We start from the raw sequence: 24,064 nt of genomic DNA on the forward strand, positions 1-24,064 counted from the left end.
AAAAGTTTTTATTGCGAGTCAACTAACAAGGAGACAGGAGTATAGCTCTAATCTGTCTCCCTGTGCTGGCTTTAAGACAGTATTTTTATTAGAAAAGGTTTAGGGAATGGATTCTGGGATTAGTAGGTGATTGATGGAAGGAAAGAAGCCATCTGGAAAATCCTCTGGCGTTCGCGGTTACCTCTTCATGTCCCTTCATGGGTCGCATGTGCAAATTTTGGAGGGAGTCAGTATGAAACACGGGGGAAGACTCGAACTGTAACGCCAGCAAGCTCATTTTGTACAGATTTGTACAGACTCCAGGTAGCCATCCGTGTTAGTCCTAACCAATTTCAGCCAGTTTGCTTTGTTTTTTAATCTCACAATGGAAGAAGTTTAGGCGTTTTAGCATATTGTTTTTTATCTGCCGTCCTGCGTGCTCAAGAATTTCTGTTAGTCTCTGGTTTCTTTAACTCTGAGACACGGTTTCAATCTTGTGATTTTTCTGTATATAGGTCTCCAGGACTAATCCATTGCCTTTTTCTAATTTAGGCATGCATGTAGATATTGGCTGTAAGGAAAATTCGTGTTTGTCACACCTCTGATGAGAATAATTTTTTCCTTGTGGGCTGATTTGTAAATAGTGAAGGCAGTGCAGTTTTTTGTAGGTTTTGATTTTAGATGTGAAATGTGCATATTAAACCTTTCTTGCTGCATTAAGTAAGCACTTTTGGTAAAAGATGTTTTCATGAAACACGTTTCATAGAGTAAAATACAATTTCTGAAGTTAAATATTGCTTATTATATTAAGGAAAGCTCTTTATTTAAATCTTTAAAAGATGTGAAATCTGCAAAAGGTTCTCATACTCATTGACTTAACATTATTCATATTTCTACTACAGCTGCATATAAGATAAAGGAAAAAAAATTTTTTTAAGAGCCAAATAGGTAACTACATAACCATACAATAAAAATTTTTTCAAATAAGATTAATTAATAAACTACTGCACTTTTAAAGTTGCACATATTATAATGGGTCAAATACTGCTGTTTTAGATTGCAACTGTGGATCGCTGTAACAAGGGTACAGTGTTAAAACTCCAGCATTAAACAAGAAGTCTCATTAAGACTCAGTATCTGAGGAAATCCATGTTGCTGGTACCCACTGAGGCTCCTCCTGAGCCTTCTGTATGGCAGACAACAACTGGGCACATGCATCATGCAAGCTGTCATTCACGATCACATGATCAAAAAATTGGCCAAACTGAGTTTCCATTCTTTGGGCTAAATTTTCCATCTCTTGTAGGTCTTCATCCTTTAGGAGAAATAGAAAAATACGGATAGTACAGAATTAATTGGACAAATGGAAAAAATACAGTTTGTTATGCTGTCACATTCAGTCGTGAAACTACTTATATAAACAGTAAGGTCGGCAAATTTTGCACAGATGATTTTTAATAACATTTAAAAAATATTTTCTCAAAATTCTACAAAGCTAGCTAACTAGAAAATAGTAATTTTTTTTACCCTCTGTTAATCGAAATAATGTTGCTAAATATAGATAAAATTATTATTTTTTTTAGACAGGGTCCCACTCTATCCCAGGCTGGCATGCAGTGGCATCATCTCAGCTCACTGCAGCCTCTGCCTCCCAGACTCAAGTGATCCTCCCACCTAGGCCTCCAGAGTAGCTGGGACTATAGGCACGTACCATCATGCCCAGCTAATTTTTGTAGAGAAAATGTAATTATTATAACAAGTATAAACATATCCTTCCAAATTAATGTAAAGCATAAGCAAAGCTGGGAAAAATATTATCACTATCCACAGTATGTCATCCTTTATTTCTTAGAAATGTATTACTGAGATAAAGAAATTTTAATTTGTAATTTTTTAAATAATAAAAGACTGAAGTTTTTATTTAAAAAATGAGGTCCAATAAATGTCTTCTAAACTACAAAACTTATGTTTTAATCTTTAATCTTAATGTCTGATCATGTTTTGCAAAATTTAGTAATAGTTTGCAGACAGATTACTCCCCTCAGCTTCCCATATGAACTTATTTTACTCCTCCCTAAACACTTGAAACTCTTTAACCATATACAACATAAAACCAAAGAAAATGTACCAGTTTAAATAAAATTTAAACATAAATTTCAAGTGAACATTAATCTGATAGGAATAACATTATTTTAAAGATACAAAATGGCCACTTTCAACACGAGGATGGTATAAGCCAGTTATATTACTGTTTCTACTATTGTGAAATGTTCATTTAATGAAGGTAGTTTGGCCTTCACTTGGCACTAATGCATTAAATTCATTGCTGTTATTTTCTTATTAGTTCACGAAAAATAGTACAACTTGTCACCAGTACAATCTGAAACACAAATACAAATGCAGGCACCAAAATCTTGTGGCTTTACAAAGTGACTATACATATGATCCAGAAACAATTTTGTTAATTTGTTTAGACTGCCATAAAAATGAGAACAATTTTAAATGCCCATAAGACTCAACAAATACATTCATGGACTCTACTGTTCACAAGGTAAACTGGAAAATCAGACCTCCATAGTCATTGAAAAAAATACGAAAATAAAAATAATAAGAGAAAGGATAATTTAAAGATACCTGTGCTTGCTTTAGCAGCACATATACTAAAACTGAAACAATGCAGAGATTAGCATGGCCCTTGTACAAGCCTGACATACAAATATTTAGTGAATCATTCATAGTTTTAGTTTCAATTTTGCCAGGTAAACAAATTCTGGAGATCTGTTTCACAACAATGTGAATATACTTAACACTAAATACTAACACTGAACTGTACACTTAAAACAGTTAATATGGTAAGTTTTATGTATTTTTTCCCCACATACACACACACACACATACACACACACACAATAAATGGCTGTAATATCTTAATCTAGGTGATGGTTATCTGGGTGCATACACACCTAAAAACTCATTAAACTGTACACTCTATACACTTTACTGAATGCATGTTATGACTCACAATATTTAAAGTGTATTTCATGTAAAATATATGTATGCAACTGGAAAAAAATCACCTGTTCTAGGATGAAATCACTGATTAATTTCACCTGGCTTGCCCCTTCTATTATTACCATCATCATTTTACAGATGAGATATACTCACTGAGCATTTTTAAAGTAAGCTTTTAAGTAAAAGATAATCTGTTTAAAATACAAATACCAGGTTCATATATGCCCAATTTCTGTTTGGCTTTGCAAACTATGGCTCAAGGATTTTTTTTTTTAAACTAGACCCAAAAAAATAAGAAAGAAAAAAATAAGGGTAGCATCATAGCATTTATTAAACTTTATTTTTATATCTGTAAGTGATGTCCATCCAAAAGGATAAATCATAAGAGCATTATCCATTAGAAACAAAAATTACATTCTCTAACACAGATCCTGTAGAAACAGTACAGTTTTAAATTTTGTGTTTTTTGTTTGTTGGTTGGTTTTGTTTTGTTTGTAAAATAAAACCAGAGTAAACTGGTTTTACTGAGGGCCTTTTGGGGAGGAGGTCAAAAAGGAGGAGGAGGACAATGAGATCAGAGATCCTCGGCCCGACCCAACCCAGTTCTCTCCCACGCAGAAGTCACTGAAAGCAATACAGTAATTTTTGACTTGCTCGTACCTTGAACTTCATGTCCACAAAGTAGTCAGTAATAATCTTGGCATTTTTCCGAGATTGTTTCATACACCTCATATTCGATGGCTTTATAAATATGACATAGGGCTTCAGTTCATGAGTTCGAACCACTTGAATATCCTACACAGAAAATTCAAATGCACACTTGTTTTTTGTTTGTTCTGAGACATGGTCTTGCTCTGTCACCCAGACTGGAGTGCTGTGGTGCAATCACAGTTCACTGTAGCCTCAACTTCCTAGGCTCAAACAATCCACCCATCTCAGCCTCCCGAGTAGCTGGGACCAGAGGCACATGCCACCATGCCAGCTATTTTGTTTTGTTTTGTTTTTGAATATGTTTCTGTACATGATCTCATATGACAAAGACAGAATATCATTCTGTTGCCCAGGCTGGAGTGCAGTGGTGGGATCTCTGCTCACTGCAACCACCGCCTTCCCAGTTCAAGCAATTCTTGTGCCTCAGCCTCCCTAGTAGCTGGAATTACAGGCTTGTGCCACCACGCCCAGCTAATTTTTGTATTTTTAGTAGAGATGGGGTTTTGCCATGTTGGCCAGGCTCGTCTTGAATTACTGACCTCAGGTAATCTGCCTGCCTCAGCCTCCCAAAGTGCTAGGATTGCAGGCATGAGCCACCACGCCTAGCCCCAGCTAATTGTTTTTTATTTTTTATTTTTTGTAGTGATGGGGTTTCACTATGTTTTCCAGAGGGGTCTCAAACACCTGGCCTCAAGAAATCCTCCCATCTCAGCCTCCCAAAGTGCTGGGATTATAGGCATGAGCCAGCGTACCTGACCTAAATGCACATTTAAAAACAGAAGTCCTAACTTTCTAGAGTCAACATAAAGCTTCTCAAAATTTCTAAGACCAGAAATTAGCAATTATTTTTAGGGGACATCTCATGTGCCCCCAACTGCTCAATTCTTAAAAACAAATGAACATTTTAATAATTTGAAGATGGAGTTTTAGAATCAAAATTAAGGCCAAATCCTGACTCTTACTAGCTATGACTAGCAATTGAAATCTTACTAGCTGAGCAACAGTCTATACATGAGAGAATCTCATTTACTGAGAGTAGGATTCTGTACATGATCTCATATGACAAAGACAGACTCTCAAGATGGATCAGCTCTGTTTCACCTTCACTTCCCTTTCCTCTTGCTATTATCTCACATTGGATACTACTGCCATCTCTTTTCCTCTGATTCTCTAGCACACAAAGTGTATTTCTAACGACAAAGAAAACATGGCTGGGCACAGTAGCTCATGCCTATAATCCCAGCACTTTGGGAGGCCAAGGCAGGTGGATCACTTGAGCCCAGGAGTTCCATTGCCGGACCAGCCTGCCAAACATGGCAAAACCCTGTCTCTACTAAAAATACAAAAATCAGCCAGGCATGGTGGCTTGCACTTGTAGTCCCAGCTACTAGGGAGGCTGAGGCACGAGAATTACTTGAACCCAGAAAGCGGAGGTTGCAGTAAGCCGAGAGCACGCCACTGCACTCTACTCTGGACGACAGAGCAGGGCCTTGTCTCAAAAAACAAAACAAACACAGACACACACACACACACACACACATGAAGAAAATACAAAGATCACAAAAATTGGGCCTATGGATTGCATGTTCTTTATCTTACCTTAACTTGCTCGCCCCTGCTCCATTCTACATGTGGTCTCAGGAAGGTAGCCACAGATATGACAACATAGAAACCTCACCTCCTTGTACAAAGCAACATCTTATTCACTCCACAAGAAGTGACCTTGATGCCTTTGTGATCAAGGTTAAAGCAAGAAAGATTCTTGCTTCTCTTTGTGACCACCCACTCAGTTCTGCTTTTCTGTATAAGAAGCAAGACTTCTTTCCCAACTAAAACCAAAATGTTTTAAATTGATACATTAAGTAAGATCTTAGATATGAGAAATGGCCTTATTCTTAAAAGGCTAACAGAATAAATGTCTCAACTATAACCTACAGCATGTGCACAAAAAATGGACGATATGCATTCATCGTTTGGGGACATAAATATTCCACCATGGACCCACCTGAGGCTCTAAGTCCATGACGCAGATCTTTCTTTCGTCAAGGACTGTTTGAACAGCATCCACACTAGTGCCATACAGGTGGCCTTTGTACTCACCATACTCCAGCATCCTGCAAGGGCAGGCCAAACAAAACAGAACGCTTTCTACAAAGAAAATATTATTAGTAGTAACATGAGGATAAACTGCACTAGAGTTGAATATAAATATGTGGACTTTATTAGCACAGAAAAAATGAATAGATATTCAAGGGGTGAACATAATGAGCATATCTAGAGTTTATGTATTTCCTCAAGTTCTCCAAGGTTTGCAAACTCCATTCTGCTCCCTTTCCAAACCCAGTGAGTTGGTATGCTGATATATCAATGTACATTTCATGCTTCACTCCTCAGAAACAAAAGGAATTACCCAGGAGCTTTGGAAAATACATAAAAATAGGGAATCTATTTTGAATGTAAAACAACAAGAGGCAAGAATCAGCTTCTGAACCTCCACTTTACCTGTGACTATATATGAGGCTTTCAAATGTTTCCTTGGACACATAGTGATACTCACGCCCATTCATTTCATAACTCTTTTTAGTACGAGTAGTGTCTATCAAGAAAAGGGAATGAAACGTTTCAGTGTCTTCAAAATTCTTTGATTGCCAATATACATTTGAATAAAGATATCTAATCAAAATAAATAAATGAATATATAATCAATTAGATAAAATGCTAGAACTAAAAAGAAGAAGCCTGAATTGGTGATAAGTTCTTATATCAAAATCAGTTAGTCTATAAACCTTTATTGAGTGCATATGGTGTGAAAAAGAATGCACTAGGTATTAAGCCAGCATAAGAAAGACCTAAGGTAACACCTGTCATTACTTCAAAACAAGTGCTAGTGAATTATGTGTGAACCTTTAGATGCCTAAAGGCTCCCAGGTAGCAATACCAATAATATCTTACATTTGGATAGTGCATTTCCCATCATCTCATTTCATCTTCCACACTCTTATCTTAGGTAAACTGTTAATATCTATATTTTACTCATAAGTAAAGCTTTTGGAGAAACTTGCTCACATTCATAAGACTGATGAAAAATGAAGCTGAAATTAGAACCTATGTGTTCTGACTCCTCCTAGATGAATGTTTTTTACAACAATAGATGCTCAAATTTGAAATGGAGAAAGCCCATGACATTCTGCAATCTTGACTAGATGCATTAATATCCAAGTGAGTGGTGATTCGTTTTAGGGATCTCTAGGAGGGAAAGATTAGCTGTGTCTAGATTCAGTCTGATTCTTTGATATGGCCACTTTGATTACAGACTCTTCAACTTAAATAGTGACAGGTCATATAGAATATAGGAGTTCATCAAATATCTAAAAGTTATTTGTTGTTTGCTCATTCATTTATTCAACCAGTGTGTACTGAGTGCCTACTATGTTCCAGGTATCGTGTTAGGTTCTGAAAACACAAAGACGAGTAAGACAGTTTCACCTCTGCATCCTATATACTATAAAGCTAGTCCCTTAATCTACATTACCACCAGTTCCCTTATTCATACAGAATTTGTGTATTTGCATCTGACAAAGTTTAAGGATGAAATAGATCAACATCTGATGATATCAATACATGGAAATGATCAAGTAGGAGCTCGAAACCAGCCTTAAATTATCAAAGGAGTTACCAACCTTCAAGGGGGTCTAAAAGCAAATGTCATCTTGGGGTCATTTTTGTATTTTCCTTATTCAAGCCTCTCATCAGATCCTTAGAGTTCCTACAGTTACACCACATCTCCCACAGCTTCCTACTTAAAACAAAATTCTAGTAAAACCTTATAGCTCTCAGGTGATAGTGAATTATGTCAATCTAAACCCAAGATGATTCCTTCTCCTTTGCTTCCATTGGACTAACATTTATATGGTACGTTAAAGTCTGTGAATTGATGCATAACTTGAGGTATCCATTTTAAGCTTAAAACTTCCATTTAAAAAGCAAAATATGAGCAGTATTTTCTCATTTTAAATGATTAAAATTCTACATTGACATTCTTAAAATTCTTCTATATTCTGTGGGCATTTTATTTTTTTATTCAGACTATCAAAAAATGGTGATTTGACCAGGGGCTCATGCCTGTAATCCCAGCACTTTGGGAGGCCGAGGCGGGTGGATCACCTGGGGTCAGAAGTACAAGACCAGCCTGGCCAACATGGTAAAACTGCATCTCTACTAAAAATACAAAAATTAGCTGGGTATGGTGACATGCGCCTGTAATCCCAACTACTCAGGAGGCTGAGGCAGGAGAATCGCTTGAACCCAGGAGGTGAGGTTGCAGTGAGCTGAGATCATCCCACGGCACTCCAGCCTGGGCAACAGAGTGAGAATCCATCTCAAACAAAACAAAACAAACAAACAAACAAAAAACACACAGAAAAGGAAAACGGTGATTTCTTTGGTTTTTGTTTTTGAGATTAATGCCCATTCCTGTACATGAAAGCAGTACTTCAGAAAGCACAGCCTATGGGATGTGATCATAAAGCAACTTCTTGGTCTCCCACAGCCCTTCTGTGAGGCAAGATCTTCCCCAGCCCCTGCATAAAATCCTAGCAGTTTCCTGGCTAGGCACGGTGGCTCACGCCTGTAATTCCAGCACTCTGGGAGGCTGAGGTGGGCAGATCACTTGAGTTGCAGGAGTTCGAGAACAGACTAGCCAACATGGTGAAATCCCATCTCTACTAAAACTATAAAAATTAGCTGCGCATGGTGGCGGGTGCCTGTAATCTCAGCTACTTGGGAGGCTGAGGCAGAAGAATCGCTTGAACTAATGGGGCAGAGGTTCCAGTGGGCCGAGATCGTGCCACTGCACTCCAGCCTGGACGACAGAGCAAGACTCCGTCTTAAAAAAAAAAAACAACCAGCAGTTTCCATGACTCTTTCACTCAGGTTTAATTTTAAAAGTCTATCATCACTCATGCCACAATTTCATTTTCATCAGCCAGTCTCAACTGACTAATTAAAATTCCATTCCCACATAGTCATCAAAATTATAAACTTCACTTAGATTTTAGGCTGCTTCTCCACACATCTGGCTCAAATTTGCTGCACCGGGGAAGCCTACGCTCAGAGAAGCCAGACAAGAGTATCAGTCACTTCTCTTTCCTTTCATTGTATTTCTACTGTTCCTGCTTCTCCCTCCCCTCGATAAATCTCACTTCCACTGGTTTAGAACTCTCTAAGGCTAGAGTGCGGGGAGGGAGAGGAAAGCAGGAAGGAAGGTTCTGGTTTGGCAAATACTGATTCTGGCTGCTATTGGCTTTCTTTAGATTTGGCAGATGCTTAAATCTGGCTCTTTCTCTCCTAAACCATATATTGGGTTATTTTGCAAACCCTATCACCACCACCACAAGGCCTCTCAAGCCCATTCCTATTCCAGTTTGTCGTCTGTGATTCCTTCTAAAGCCAGATATATTTGGGAGTCCACTTTTGGCCTTTTTCTCCTCAGGCTTCCTCCTGGGCAGGAATCATAACCCTGGGCTGACTTTCTTATACATTACCTGCCTAGATCTGGTCCTTAGGCAACATCACAAGTCTAGCTGTGATGGACCCTATGAGGACAGCCACTTCCCAAATTATAGCCATTGGCCACTTACTGTAAGCTCTCCTCCTTTGGATTTTTCAGGTATAATTTGGACACCATTCCTCTGTGTCCCCCAAAGTTCAGGGGACACAAAGAAAGCTCTCTAAGTGGTCCCCCTAGGTTCCTCTGTCTTGCCTTGAGGGGAGTGGGGAGCAAGCACACCCACACACTCTTCCCACACTCAGCGGGTCTGGAACACACACCACGGCTCTCTCCAATAAAAGCCTCCCTGAAATGCCCTCATGAATCTCCCTCCCCAAGCCTTTTATACCCTCGAGATGTGTGAGGAGTTTAACTTGTTTTCACTTTCCTCATTTAAAGATGTGCATCTTAGTGCCTCAGTCAAAATTTTAACTTCCTTTTACACATATTAGAAACTATGCATTACTATACATTATTATAAACATGCATTATTATGAAGTTTCTATTTTCTTGAAATCAGGAATTCTATCTCAAGTCTTGATCTTTTCTATTTTTACAATAAAACAGCTTTTCTTAGAGTGATTTTAAGGATGAATCTCAGTATGAAACAAATAATTTCTTCTATTTTTAGAATTGCAGCTCTCAAATGTCTTAAAGCTTAAAAAAAAACCTCATATAACAACTCTAAGTGGGTAAAAAATTCTCACAACTCTACATAAAGTCTGGAAGATTGTGTTTTAGGAGTTGGTTTGGAGCTGGTAGTAGTGAAGGGGGAGCTTAGGAGAAATAGAGGAGTTATGAGTAAAAGAAAATAAGAAAACACTTTTTTTTTTTGAGTCAGTCTCACTCTCTCGCCCAGACTGGAGTGCAATGGTGCCATCTCGGCTCACTGCAACCTCTGCCTCCCAGGTTCAAGTGATTCTGTCTCAGCCTCCTGAGTAGCTGGGATTACAGGCATGCAGCACCACACTCAGCTAAATTTTGTATTTTAAATAGGGATGGGGTTTCACCATGTTGGCCAGGCTGATCTTGAACTCCTGACCTCAGAAGATCCACCCACTTCGGCCTCCCAAAGTGCTGTGATTACAGGAGTGAGCCACTCCACCCAGCCAGAAAACACCATTTCTAAAACAGTTATGTATTGTATAATCATACTCATAAATTTATATAAAGTTGTATGTGCATATATCAATTTTTAGATAGTAAGTACTGGGTGTATGTTAGCTATTATTGCTAACTATTAGTTTGCCTGAAAGACCATCCATATAATTAAGAAATAGAAAAAAGCCCATTTAAAAGCCAGCAGCCTACATTCCAATAAACCAATTTTCCTTATTAAAATAAATATGGTTAGAAATACTTAAGAACTATCCCTAGTGTTGTATATTTTTACAACAAAGATGGAATGACATAGTTAAATGAGATCAGCAAAGAAAGTTTTACCAAAACACAAACCATTATGAAAGCAAAACTAAACATACGTGGCACAGCACTTTGAAAATGGCTGGGATTAAATTCAATAAGTTGTCTTCTGAGCTCATTTACTCCAACACCAGAGGGTCCTAAACACAAAAAGTCACACACAGAAATCATCAGATGTGGATAGATATAATTATGTGATGGAATCATCATTTTAGTCCTTCTATTGAAGAAACTTGAGAGCAAATATTTTTAGGGAAATTATGTAACTTCCTTTCTCATAAATTGGAAGAACCCCAGAAAACTTTTGGGAATTTTTCTAGTGACCTATGGAATAACCCACATTGCTTCAACATTCAGGAATGAGGTAAGGAATCGCATGAACCTGACCCCCAGCCAACTCTATCTAATGTCGAATGCCATGAGAATTAGCTGGTCTCATTTTAGAGAATCACAGAGCTCTGCCTTTCCTTTTCAAATGAAGTTTTTATCAAATCGCAACCAGAAACCAGCCTCGACAATTATAGGTTCTGTGACTTACAGAATTCAGGGGTACATTCCTGACAGGTGATTGAGTAAGCACCCCCATGTCCAGCTGGAGGCAGGGCTGACTTCATGGGTATAGAACCTGTGCAGTTACACAGGGCCCATGCTTAGAAGGATACTGTGCTTGGATGAATTATCTGCTATTGTATCTTGAAATCCTTGATAATTTTTTAACCAGGGGCCCTTGCATTTGCATTTTACAATGGGGCCTGCATATGATATTGCTGGTCCCAGCTGTAAGGCACGTTGTTCTGCTCTATAGGGACCTGCCTTGCTCATGAAGCTAAACACGCAGACAGGAAGGCAGTAGGATACAAGTTGCTACTGCTACAGGGACAAGCTTTGCAAAAGTCATGGGCACAAAAGCAGGTCACTCCTGCACTATATTTGCCATGATCTTTATAAGCACCAAAGATACAGTCCAGAAGATGTTACTTTTCTAAATGAGGTAATTACAAATTTCTTAGGAGAATGGACTTGAAGAATTTAACACATTTCTCAGGGAAATGGACGTTAAGAATTTATTTTCATGATACAGGTTAATGATCTGTCTGGGGAAACACTCATCTATGTTTATAGAACAATTCTAAGGAGACAAAAAAAAATCTCAGTCATAACGACATCATAATACTTGTTATATAACAAGTAACTATATAGTTCATGGACACCATGGCATACCACATTCACTTGTAGATTTTTTAAAAAGCTTGATACAATAAAATGTTACTTAAAAACCCACAGTACAATGGTTTTATTTTGTTTTTTAAAAAAGGTATTTGTATGGGGGTCCATAAAGAGTTCTACTTTTACCATCATTCCCAATATGAGACACCTGAATCCAGAAGGAAAACTCCTCAGGGAGGAGGAGAGAGAGTGCATGCTGGGACATACCCATGAGCACTATGAGGCGGTACTTGTCTGAAGGACGTCGCTGGTACCTCACCACCTCCTCGTAAGGGGCACCCACTGCACTGTAGCAGCTGCCGGTGCAGCACACACTGGCATGCAGCGGGCTGAGGTGAGACTTCCTGCGACACAGGCGCATGCTGCGGCGGAAGCCAGCTAGGGAGGGGAAGTGCACAGAACATAAGAACCAGGCAGGAGAGATCACTTGTAGCCTCACACCTGATGAAATATGTAGCAACCATGATCCTAAAGTGTTCGTTAATATAGTCACATCTGTCTGAAGTTAGAAGATGGGAAGTCATATGAGGGAAACATATGAAAATGCCCCCTGTGCTAGCCCATCTCGCACCTGCTCTGGGCCAGGCATTGTCCTGGGTGCTGGGGAGTGAGGGCTCAACTAATCCAAGGCCACTTTCTCATGAAATCTGCATTTTGTAGAAGGGGAGAGACAAAAATTAAAAAAAAAAAAACAAAAACAAAAATAAGTACTTAGAAGAAGACAAGGTAGATAGAGACTGATGGGGGTGCTTTTTTAGATAGGCAGTAAGGTTAGAGTATCTCTGAAAGGTTGGCATTGAGCAGACATCTGGAGGAAGGAGGGAGCCAGATCAGGAAGCCTCTGAGGAGACAGGCAAGCCAGGTCAAGGGAACTGCAAGTGCAGTGGTGCAGAGAAACAAACTGTGCTTGGAGCATTTGAGGAACAGCAAGGAGACCTGTGTAGCTGCAGGGCGGTAAGCAACAGGGAGTACGAAACAGGGTAGTGGGAAGTGGCTGGAGCCAGGTCACACAGGGCCTCTGAAAAGTGTTGGATTGTTGTGGAAGTGTGACGGGAAGCTGTTGGCGGTGGCATGATTGGATTCATGTTTCTGAAAGACTCCTCTGGTTGATGTAAACCGTAGAGAAAGCAGGTGTGACCTCAGGGGAGAGCAGTTAGGAAGCTACTGCAGTGGTCTGGGTGAGAGATGAGGGTGGCTTGGGCCAGGTCAGAAACAGCGGAGCAGGCTCATTTTTCACATTTTTCAGGTGGTTTCACTAAGACACAGACAGATTAGGTGGTTGCTTGGGACTGTGTGGTCAGCGCAAAGTTGGACACATGGATCATGATTTCTAAGCTCCTAGATTCCTGCTTCATCTGCCTTTAGAATCATGGGGCTTTCTGGTATCTTCAGAGCTGTTTGCAGGTCCTCTCAGTAGACAGAGTTAGCAACTCTATGTGTACATATAAATACACATGCACACTTCAACCTATATTTGTATGTCTATATATTGAAAACCATGAGTTCATACCAGTACCTACGATGTCAATCCAACACTAGAGGATTCATTCTAGACTTCCCCTTTCCATGTTTATAACTCCCTTCTCTAACGGTGAGAACCCTGGCCCTTGTTGTCCTCAATACATTTGCTTATTGTATCAATCAAGAGCACTTAAGTGTGCAAGATAGGGGACAGACAATGTCAATCGCCTCGCAGAACGTGTCAGAGCCCAAGCTGGATGAGGTGGGCATCTTTGTAAAGCCTGTTGGGCATCAGAGGCCAAGTGATGGCAGCTGACCTCTTGATTTTACTCTGGCTCTGACAACCTGCACCAGGCTACCATTGTCCCCTGCACAGATGCCTTCTTTACCCTGCTCATGCTCTTTACTCTCCACCTTTGTGTAGCTGCGTACTCTGTTCAGCTCTACCTGATAGCTTTTAGGCTGAATGATTCTGAAAGCAATACAGAAAGGTGGCCCCTTGTTTTTGCTTTTTGTTTTGTTTTGTTTTTTCACACTCCCCTGATGATTCCAAAATGCATCCAACTTGGGAACCAACCTTCTAGTTTAGAGACCCTGCAGCTCTGCTAGTCTTCCCCTGCCTCCCTATAGAAGGAAGCCCAGAGCGGTTTTAGATGAGTGGTACCTGGTCCTACAAAAAGCTCTGCCCAGGTGACAGATTACAGAAATGTGGCCATAAGAAGTAAGTTTAAAAGTCAGAGATTTTGTCTCTTTAGTGTAAGATAAATAGGTTATGAAACAGTCTGAAAGAAAACAAAAAGATTTGTGTTTGGTGAGTAATTAATAGATACCCAGTGGAAATTAGATGAATAACAATGAATAATTAATAGATCAGAATTTGACAAGAATAAAGGACAGAAAGAAAAGGAAACTAGAATGAGGAACAGGTTTGGAAATGTCCATCAGCAAAAGAAGCTTTCAAAACAGTGTCAGGCTTGGAAACGCAATTTAACAAGTGACAGAGACCCACCTCGTATCATCACCTACCTATGAAGAACTTCTGACCATAGCCAACAAATTCCTCCTTGTCTACAGAGAACAGCAGGAGCAGAATATGTGAGAGCAAGAAGTTTATTTAGAACAAATTCACGAAATTATCTTCAACTTTTCAAGTGACTACCTTAGTAGATGGCAGCAGAGTTGAATTTATCCTTGAGTGGCTCATTGAATATTCTAAGCATTTTTCACCCTATTATTCACACACAACAAACTACAGAGATGCAGTTCACAGAATTTGAGCATTATACTGAATGTATTCTGTCTAGTATGGTTAAAGCCAAAACCAGTTTATTAATCTTTTAAGATAAGTTTCCTTAGGATATGTTTAAAAATACATATCCAGTTTTTATGTTTTTACTATGATTCAATATCTTATAACTTTAAACAAGCTTAAAGTGGTTCTTTGTTCTTTTTTTTCCCCCCCCCTGCTCTTGGTGTTCATTCTGGAGTACAATGGTGCTATCTCAGCTCACTGCAACCTCCATCTCCCAGGTTCAAGCAATTCTCCTGCCTCAGCCTCCTGAGAAGCTGGAATTACAGGCATGCACTACCATGCCTGGCTAATTTTTGTATTTTTAGATGTATTTTGTATTTTTAGATGTATTTTTAGATTAGAGATGGCGTTTCACCATGTTGGTCAGGCTAGTCTCAAACTTCTGATCTCAGGTGATCCACCTACCTTGTCCTCCCGAAGTGCTGGGATTACAGGTGTGAGCCTTGTTCTTGACCATACTGTTTATAACGTTATTTTTTCTGCAGCTCCTATAATTAATCTCTTTGCTAGATACGGGTTTTTATTTTCTCCCTCTTAAAAGGGTTCATTCTATATAAAATAAGATTTGCTCTATGGCTGCCAAATGTTTCTGATTGGCCAGGACTCTGAGAGACAAAATGAGGAAAACTGTGCCCAGTGCCTCTGAGGCATCTAGAGATAGTTCAAACTCCTGTTTCTCCTTCCATTGAGACCTCAGAAAAAAACTCCAGAAAAAAAGTTATAAGAATATTATTTTCAAATTACTTTTTACTTAAGTTCCTTCTCATTTATACAGCTCCGCTCTAATCATTTAAGTAATATATGACCAAGTGCGGTGGCTCACATCTGTAATCCCAGCACTGGGAGGCTGAGGCGGGCAGATCACTTGAGGTCAGGAGTTCGAGACCAGTCCACCCAACATGGTGAAACCCCGCCTTTACTAAAAATACAAAAAACTAGCCAGGCGTGGTGGCTTGTGCCTGTAGTCCCAGCTACTTTGGAGGCTGAGGCAGGAGAATCACTTGAACTTGGGAGATGGAGGTTGCAGTAGACTGAGATCATACCACTGCACTCCAGCCTGGGCAACAGAGAGAGACTTTGTCTCAAATATAAACATATATATAAAATATAAAGAGCATTTGTTAAGACAATGAACTGACATATGCAACCTTTTTTCTTAACCTTTATTTTTTTTTAAAGTGTTTTAAAATACAAAGAAAGAAAACATACCAACATCAATTCCATCTTCTGGTAAGTATGTACATTTTCTCACTTAGCTATGTCAATAAGTTTAAAAAGAAATGTTTTCTTGGGGATATATTCATAAAGCTTAATTATTTTTATTGTTCTTTTAAATGTTATCTATGAAACTGAATATTTAATCATTGATTTCACCCACAAAATGTCATATCCTTGGAGAACCTCATAAACTTAGTTTGGAAGTGTGTTTCCTGGGGAAAAAAATGTAAATATGAGGGGAAAACCATAAACAAAAACAAAACAAATACCGTATCTTCATCTTAAACATTATCCGGGCAAGTATTCATTTTGAGGCACTGAAAGATCTTAAACACAGTTCTATTTGGTGTATCTAGGAAATAAAAACAATTACCTTCTGAAAGTTCCTCTGGAGATTTGGGTAGGTGCAGAAACAGACATGAAAAGTTAAGCCTTTAAGAAGATCGTGTTAGTCATCAAATCAAGGCAAATGACATAAGCAAGACATTCACGTCACCACTAGCAAAAGGTAAGTCGGGTAAGGCCTGGCAAGGCAAATGATCACCACGTGATTGGGCCTGAGAAACTGATTTGCCCTGACTCCACTGCTTGGGACAGTACCTTTTTCTGAAAGTTTGCCTATCAAGACTCTCCCTGAAGGCTTTTTAACCCAGGAAGACTCTACTTGGTTGGCACAAAAGGGAGCTTGAAAAGGAGAACTTAAAGGAAAGCAACAGGTTTGAGCCTTCTCTCTCCTCTCTCCCTGAGGCAGTATTGCAGCAGCTCTGTGAAGGGGAGGAAGTGGTAAAAATGCTGCTGGGGCTGGTGCTGCAGCAGCCTCTGGCCGGAGCAAGCGACCTCATTCCTTTCCCTTCCTGGGTCTCACACACTTCCATCCCCAGCTACCCCTTGAAGACAGAGGAAACTGAATGTGAAGCAAACTGTTTTCTTTGTTTTCTAGACATCACAAAATAGCCATATTCTGTTTTTGGTTTGTTTGTTTTGAGATGGAGTCTCCTCTGTCACCCAGGCTGGAGTGCTATCCCGGCTCACTGCAACCTCTGTCTCCTGGGTTCAAGCGATTCTCTCACTTCAACCTCCTAAGTAGCTGGAATTATAGGCATGAGCCACCACGCCTGGCTAATTTTTGTATTTTTAGTAGAGATGAGGTTTCACCATGTTGGCCAGGTTGGTCTTGAACTCCTGACCTCAAGTGATCCACCCGCCTTGGTCTCCCAAAGTGCTGGGATTAGAGGCATGAGCCACCATGTCCAGCCTTTTTTTTTTTTTTTTTAATGGCACTTCTGATTAAATAGACTACACCATCACCTCGTCACCTCTTGGGGAAATTCAAGGAAGTCATACTATACTTTATTCAGACTACAGACCGAAACTGAAGAAACTTAACTGCTCACTAAGCAGTCTAAGTAACAAAATTAAGCATCATGGAATGAATGCCAAGGGTTCTATGCTTAGAAAATATGCCAGCTGGGTGCTAACTGTTCCTTAATTGAGCTCCTAAGAAAGCTGGGTTCAGAACGAATCAATGCTTGAGAGTTCTCTTTTCCAGCTGACAGGAGTCCACAAGGGGCACTTTAGAGTAGGCAACTCCCTCTGCAGTGCTGTTCACCAGGAACTGGCTGCTGACTCCCGCAAGGAACAAGATTTCACAATAATAACACCTGCTAACACTTGTGCAGCACTTCCTGTGTGCCAGGCACTGTTCTAAGCACTTTATTCATATAAATTATTGTTCCCATTTTAGAGGTGAGGAAACTGAAGGGCAGAGAGGAACAGCCAGAGAACCTGCAGTTAGTAAGTAATGAACCCAGGGTTCAAACTGGCCGATCTGGCTGGAGTCTGTGGTCTCACCCACTGCCTCTCCTTCCACAGACCCACAAACACTCCCTGGCCTCAACCACAACCTTCTCATGTGGAGTGTTTTCCAGTGGAATAGAACAAAGAAGGATGAGAATAAGCTAGAGAAATTAAAAACTAAGGCAATCCCAAACACTGGGCAAGTATAAATCGTCAATTAAATTATTTCTAACAGGCCAACCATCTAATGGAAAATAGGACATTTTGAAACAACATAAATGTAAATAATTTAGAAAAGTGGTTCACAACTCATCTGTCTCAATGCTCTCTTTTTTTTTATAACTAATATTTGTAGCAATCTCTCTACTTTTATGAAAGGAAACTCATAGATGGCATAATCTACCACACATGTAATTTAAAAAATCAATACAATGCTCCAGCTGTAACATAAAAAAACATTTTAAAGGAAGTAATTTATATTTTTAAAAATATATATGTATTTTAAAACTATATACATACAAGGCAGGCGGATCACTCAAGGCCAGGAGTTCAAGACTAGCCTGAGCAACATGGAAACCCGTCTCTACTAAAAATACAAAAATTAGCTGGGTGTGATGGTGCACACCTGTAATCCTAGCTACTCAGGAGGCTGAGGCATGAGAATCACTTGAGCCTGGCGGGTGGAGATTGCAGTGAGCCCAGATCACACCACTGCACTCTAGCCTGGGTGACAGAGTAAGACTCTGTCTCAAAAAAAATTTTTTTTAAGTATACATATCAAAATATAAATCCTTGGGCATAACATCTTTGGAAGACCTAAGAAACTACTAGATGCTTATATTAAACTTATAACAAAGAAGCATGGATTCAAGAGAATTTAAAAAATCAGAAAATATTCCTTATATGAAGTACAGAAAAATAGAAAAGAAACAGGTGGACACTAGAATAAAAAGTGTTTTGGTAAGTAATAAAAGGCTAGATTTATTTGTATGTGATAAGAGAAAGAAGGAAATTGCCTTAATTGAGGTAAAGATAATATGCCAAAGCAATTAGAGACCAATGAAATGGAGAAAATGAGGAAAAATAATATGCCTGGAATTGGGTGGGTCATGTTAACATGCCCTAGCATGTTTGCAGTTTAAAGATAAAATTCTGTGGGGCCTATTTTGTTTTTAATGATTTCAATATTATTTTGAGGGACAGACACTTGACACTTACCGTATGTCATCAATAATAACAAATAATGTATTAAAGAAAAAGAAAATTAATTCAGTATAGATATACTTTCCAGTTTATTTACTAGAAATATCGAGTAGACAGGATATGTGGAATAAATCATTCAATAATTGCAAGGCAATGTCTGCATTCTGTTTGAATGTCTCTCTCCATAATGACTGTCTTCTAAACCACTGTGTTTCTCATGCTAAATCTTATGAAAACTTTTTGTGTGTTGAAAAATGACCCTTTTATATTTGTAACAAGTTTTGTCCAGCAGGACATTCAGAAGATATGTGGGTCAAGAGACACCAGTTAAAGGCCAGGAGTATCCCCCAATCAATGTGACAATAAAAAAATGCTCCCAAAGAGTTCCAAAATGCTGCATCAGGGACAGTGTGAGAAGTGCATCAGGGACTGTGAGAAGTACTGGTTAAGGTAAAATCTACATTTCACAACTGCACTGTTGCTGTATTTTTTAAAATACATTTTACTGGGACCAGGTGTGGTGGCTCACTTTGGGAGGTCAAGGTGGGAAAACCACTCGAGGCCTGGAGTTGGAGACAAGCCTGGGCAACACAGTGAGACCTATATCTACAAAAAAATTGAAAAATTAGCCATGCATGGTGGCATGGGACTGTAGTCCCAGCTACTTGGGAGACTAAAGTGGGAGGATCACCTGAGCCAAGGAAGTGAAGGCTGCAGCGAGCTATGATCATACCACTTGCACCTCAGCTTGGGCAACAGACTGAGACCCTGTCTCAAAATAAATAAATAAATAAATTAGCCAGGTGTGATGGCATATGCCTGTAGTTCCAGCTATTTGGAAGGCTGAGGTGGGAGGATCACTTGACCTCAGGAATTCGAGGCTGCAATGAGCCATGATCACACCGCTGCACTCCAACCTGACTGACAGAGAGATTTTGTCTCAAAAAAATTAAAAATTAAAATTAAAAATAAATTTTAAAATGTATATTTGAGATTGACAACATGATGTGGGATACATATAGTTACTTTTTATTTTTTTTTTACTGTTGATATATTTAAACAATTATTATAACCCTAAATATGTGTATAAATTGCATCAAAATTTGGAATATACATTTAAAAATCAGTACCAAATACTCATTTTTTTACTCACCAGATTCAAATGTTTCTTCATCTATGATTTTCCATGGAGGCAAAAATAAAAAATGTTATTACATGACCATCTACACTGAGTCTATATTTTAAGTCTAATTCTCTGGCCCCCTACTTCTGCCCATACACCACCTTCTAAGTTTTTTTCCCAAATCAAGGTCAAATCGATGGTGTCTCTATGGCATATATCAACTTTAAATGAAAGAGATGGTATTCGGCAGCTGAGCCATGATGACAGTCAGGGGTGCAGCAGGAGCTCAAAATAAATAAAATAATAGAGGATAAATAAAATAAAATGTAAAAAGCTCAGAGGGAAGGGGAAAGTGGAATGTCAGGGAAACCCGTAGAGAGTGCTGGCTACTGCTCAGCTTTGCTGCAGAGGGCTTGCCGATGTCGGAGGGGTGCACCCTGCCTGAAGAGTTGGAGACCCACAAATGGGGGTGATGGCGAGGAGAATGAGCATATGAACGACTTGATTACGTTGGCTTGATCGGGTGGCTGAGAAGGATGTGAGATAAACCAACTTCCTCATTAGTTAAAACAACTCTTGTTAGCATTTTAAACAGAGATTAAGGATTAAGAAACATACATGGAGGGCAATTTGAAATATATGGCAACATTGCCAATGCATGCATCCTTGGATCAGACAATGCTGCATCTAAGGTATTCTCATGCATGTAAAATGATATATTTATACAGCAATTCATTGTAGCACTGTTTATAATAGAAACAAATGGACATAACACAAACGCCTACAAATAAGTGATTGTATCAGTATGCAATAACCAATAAGCTGTTTTAAAAAATAAAGACAAGGCTCTTTATGTGCTAAGATAGAGTCACCTCCAAGATTTAGAATGTTAAGTTAGAAAAGCCAGGAACAGAACAGTGTGCATTTCATGCTATCAAAGGGTATGTGCATTTGGATTTAGAAAAAAAGATGGGGGTGATGAAGTGGGGAGGAGAAATATACACATCATTGCTTTTTTTTTTTTTTTTTTTGCTTTTTTTTTTTTGAGATGGAGTCTCACTCTGTCACCCAGGCTGGAGTGCAGTGGCACGATCTCTGCTCACTACAAGCTCCGCCTCCCGGGTTCACACCATTCTCATGCCTCAGCCTCCCGAGTAGCTGGAACTACAGGCGCCCGCCATCATGCCCAGCGAATTTTTTTTGTATATTTTCTAGTAGAGACAGGGTTTCACCGTGTTAGCCAGGATGGTCTCGATCTCCTGACCTCGTGATCCGCCCACCTCGGCCTCCCAAAGTGCTGGGATTACAGGCATGAGCCACTACGCCCGACCACATCATTGCTTTTTTGTGCACAGAATATGTCTGGGGTGATACTGAAGAAACTATTAACATTTATTGCCCCAAGAAAGAAAAATGAGTAGGAGAACATGGAAAGGGAGGAACTTCTTACTGAATATACCTTTGTAGTTATTAAATTTTGAACTATGTGAATTATTACCTAATAAAAATATAATGAAAATTGTAGAAAGGAAATGAATATTACTGCAAGTTTTAAAAAAAGTATACTTGGTAAAATAAACATAATGTCAGCAGTATTCTGCAGTTGTTCTGGAAAATATATGTGAATCATTGAAATGCCCACTGTTTCAAAATTTTATATTGTTCTTTCACCTCTAAGAACTAGACTAGCCTATAAAGCAAAGATAGATTCACCTATCAGACTAAGGTTCTCCAACTGGTCTCCTAACAAAATCCTAGTGATTCTTAAGCTGGTCTTATTTCTGCCACTAAATTTGAAAAATCTTTTCCCAATTTACAAAAAAATTAAAGAATAGAAATGTAAAAAACTTTCATGCATGTTTTCTCATTTTGGAACCTACTACTATTTATCTATACTAGAATCTACCAGAAGATGACATCAAACTTAATAATAAAATATATATTGCTCTTTAAAATTTTGATACTGCAATATTTTATGTTATTTCACAAAGAGCAGAGGTTTCCAAGTGTTCTACCATCTGATATGCTGAGTGTTACTAAGTGTTCCTGAGATCATTTACAAAGTGCTGCTTTCTAGAACATTTTCTAGTAGATCAGTGGGAACCTGGACACATTACCACAGCTTCTCCTTCCAATGGCCAGAACTACAGAAGAAAGATGGGGGTGGAGGGTCATTTTACACATTTCTCCCAGAGGAAAGGCCCATGGCCCCTTTGGACACCTCTGCTTCAGATAATCTATAATTGACATGCTTCATATTTCTTCTAACAGCAAAGCAATCAAGAGAAAATGTTACCTGCTTCCACACATTTCTCATCAATCTTCATGTCATCGTCTATAAAAGAGTACAGAAAGGGAGAAACAGAATTTAAAATGTGTCCACATTAAAAACAAAATTCCATGGCCAGGCATAGTGGCTCACGCCTGTAATCCCAGCACTTTGGGAGGCCAAGGCGGGCGGATCACCTGAGGTCAGGAGTTCAAGACCAGCCTGACCAACATGGTGAAATCCTATCTCTACTAAAAATATAAAAATTAGTCGGTTGTGGTAGCGCACACCTATAATCCCAGCTACTTGGGAGGCTGAGGCAGGAGAATCGTTTGAACCCGGGAGGCAGAGGTTGTAGTGAGTCGAGGTAACGCCATTGCACTCCAGCCTGGGCAAAAAGAGCAAAACTCTGTCTAAAAAATAAATAAATAAATAAAAATAAAAAATAAAAAATTCCCTATGTATGTCAATAAAACTCATAAAATAAAAATAAACTATGTATGTCAAAAAAAAAAACTATGGATGTCAACTCCATCCACCTTATGATAAATTTACTTTTAGACCTATTGCTTACTTGGCGAGATAAAAAGGGCTCTCCTGTATTAAATGAAAATGTATGATGTGGGAGGCTATATAATATAAAAATGGTTAAAAATTAAAAACCATAGGCTTTTGAATGCTGCACAAATTAGTTGATCTCTAAGCCTCTGTTCTCCATCTGCAAATGGGGAGAGTAATAGTACCTACCGCATAGGCTAGGATTGAGAAAATGCATGAAAAGCTCAGGCATATGCTAAGTACTCAATAAATGTGAATTCTCTTTACCTTTAGCTGAAGTATATATAAAAGAATAAAGGAATATAACTTTAAAAACTACTTATCCTAATTCTCAAAACTCTCTACAGCACAATCTAAACCCAGCTTGAAAGGTTGTCATCCGCTTCTCTCCTTCACGCATCTTATGCTACCATTAGAGTGGACATCATGGCCTTTGCTACCCTGTTCCCTGTGCCTGTCATGCTTCTAGGTCCATCCCAAGCACTGATCAGAATGAATACCCCCTTGCAGAGCATTTTCTTCCTACTACCTTGAACTGTCAGCTACTGCACATCTATTCTACATCTATAACCATTCGGGGGTTTGCCTTCTTTGTTCTCCTAGACAGCTTCTTGAAGACAGGGACTGTCTCACTAGTTTTTACAGACTCTTACTACAGTATTTTGCACATAGTGGGCAAATGATAAATTATTTCTTAAATTGAGTTTTCTTTTAAATATCAAAATCGTTTATTTGAATATAGGTTCTGAATTTTTTTTCTTTCAGCACTTTACATCTTGTTTCTAGCAGTGCCCATCACATCCCAGGTGCTCAACAAATACTGATTTAATAAATGAGGCTAATACAGGTTCCAAAAGTACATAGTCTGTAAAAGTGTAGTCCAAAGTACAGTCTGTAGAATAAGCTATAATATAAAGTAACGCTTATCACCACCCCTTCAAAACTACATCATTCATTAATGTTTTTAAATGAAATATGAAAAATTTTATGAAATAACACTGTCTTGTACAGGTAGGGACACAGATAAACAAGTGACATGGTTTAGATTTCCCGCACTGTCATTTGTTTACTTGTATTCAGAGATTATTTTCCTAATTAATTAGATTAATTTAATTTCCTAATTAAATAATCAGATTGTTATTAGCCATCCATAACAACAGTGAGTTCATTAGTTCCCAGGACATAACAAAGTTGTTTTTCTTCAGGGCAAACAAAGACTACAAT

At 38.9% G+C, this 24,064-nt stretch overlaps 1 protein-coding gene and 1 non-coding gene across 2 annotated transcripts in view; one reads left to right on the forward strand and one right to left on the reverse strand.

Moving 5' to 3' along the window:
- Positions 1-953: 953 nt before the first annotated feature.
- The window catches only part of MPP4 (membrane palmitoylated protein 4), a 53,206-nt gene continuing 30,095 nt past the window's right edge, over positions 954-24,064 (reverse strand). Inside the window, exons 12-21 of the mRNA XM_010354954.2 lie at positions 22,310-22,348; positions 20,044-20,064; positions 16,264-16,278; positions 14,387-14,428; positions 12,107-12,277; positions 10,732-10,812; positions 6,205-6,298; positions 5,708-5,816; positions 3,652-3,786; positions 954-1,294 (exon numbers count right to left, since the gene is read on the reverse strand). Of these exons, the coding sequence (XP_010353256.1) occupies positions 1,103-1,294; positions 3,652-3,786; positions 5,708-5,816; positions 6,205-6,298; positions 10,732-10,812; positions 12,107-12,277; positions 14,387-14,428; positions 16,264-16,278; positions 20,044-20,064; positions 22,310-22,348 (899 nt within the window). The 3' untranslated portion in view covers positions 954-1,102. The remainder of the gene's footprint in view (positions 1,295-3,651; positions 3,787-5,707; positions 5,817-6,204; positions 6,299-10,731; positions 10,813-12,106; positions 12,278-14,386; positions 14,429-16,263; positions 16,279-20,043; positions 20,065-22,309; positions 22,349-24,064) is intronic.
- LOC115893325 lies at positions 2,616-2,722 on the forward strand. Its single transcript, XR_004053342.1, has one exon. It is a non-coding gene; the product is annotated as a U6 spliceosomal RNA (small nuclear RNA).

The sequence above is a fragment of the Rhinopithecus roxellana genome, chromosome 14 (genome assembly GCF_007565055.1).
Source record: "Rhinopithecus roxellana isolate Shanxi Qingling chromosome 14, ASM756505v1, whole genome shotgun sequence".
Taxonomy (NCBI): domain Eukaryota; kingdom Metazoa; phylum Chordata; class Mammalia; order Primates; family Cercopithecidae; genus Rhinopithecus; species Rhinopithecus roxellana.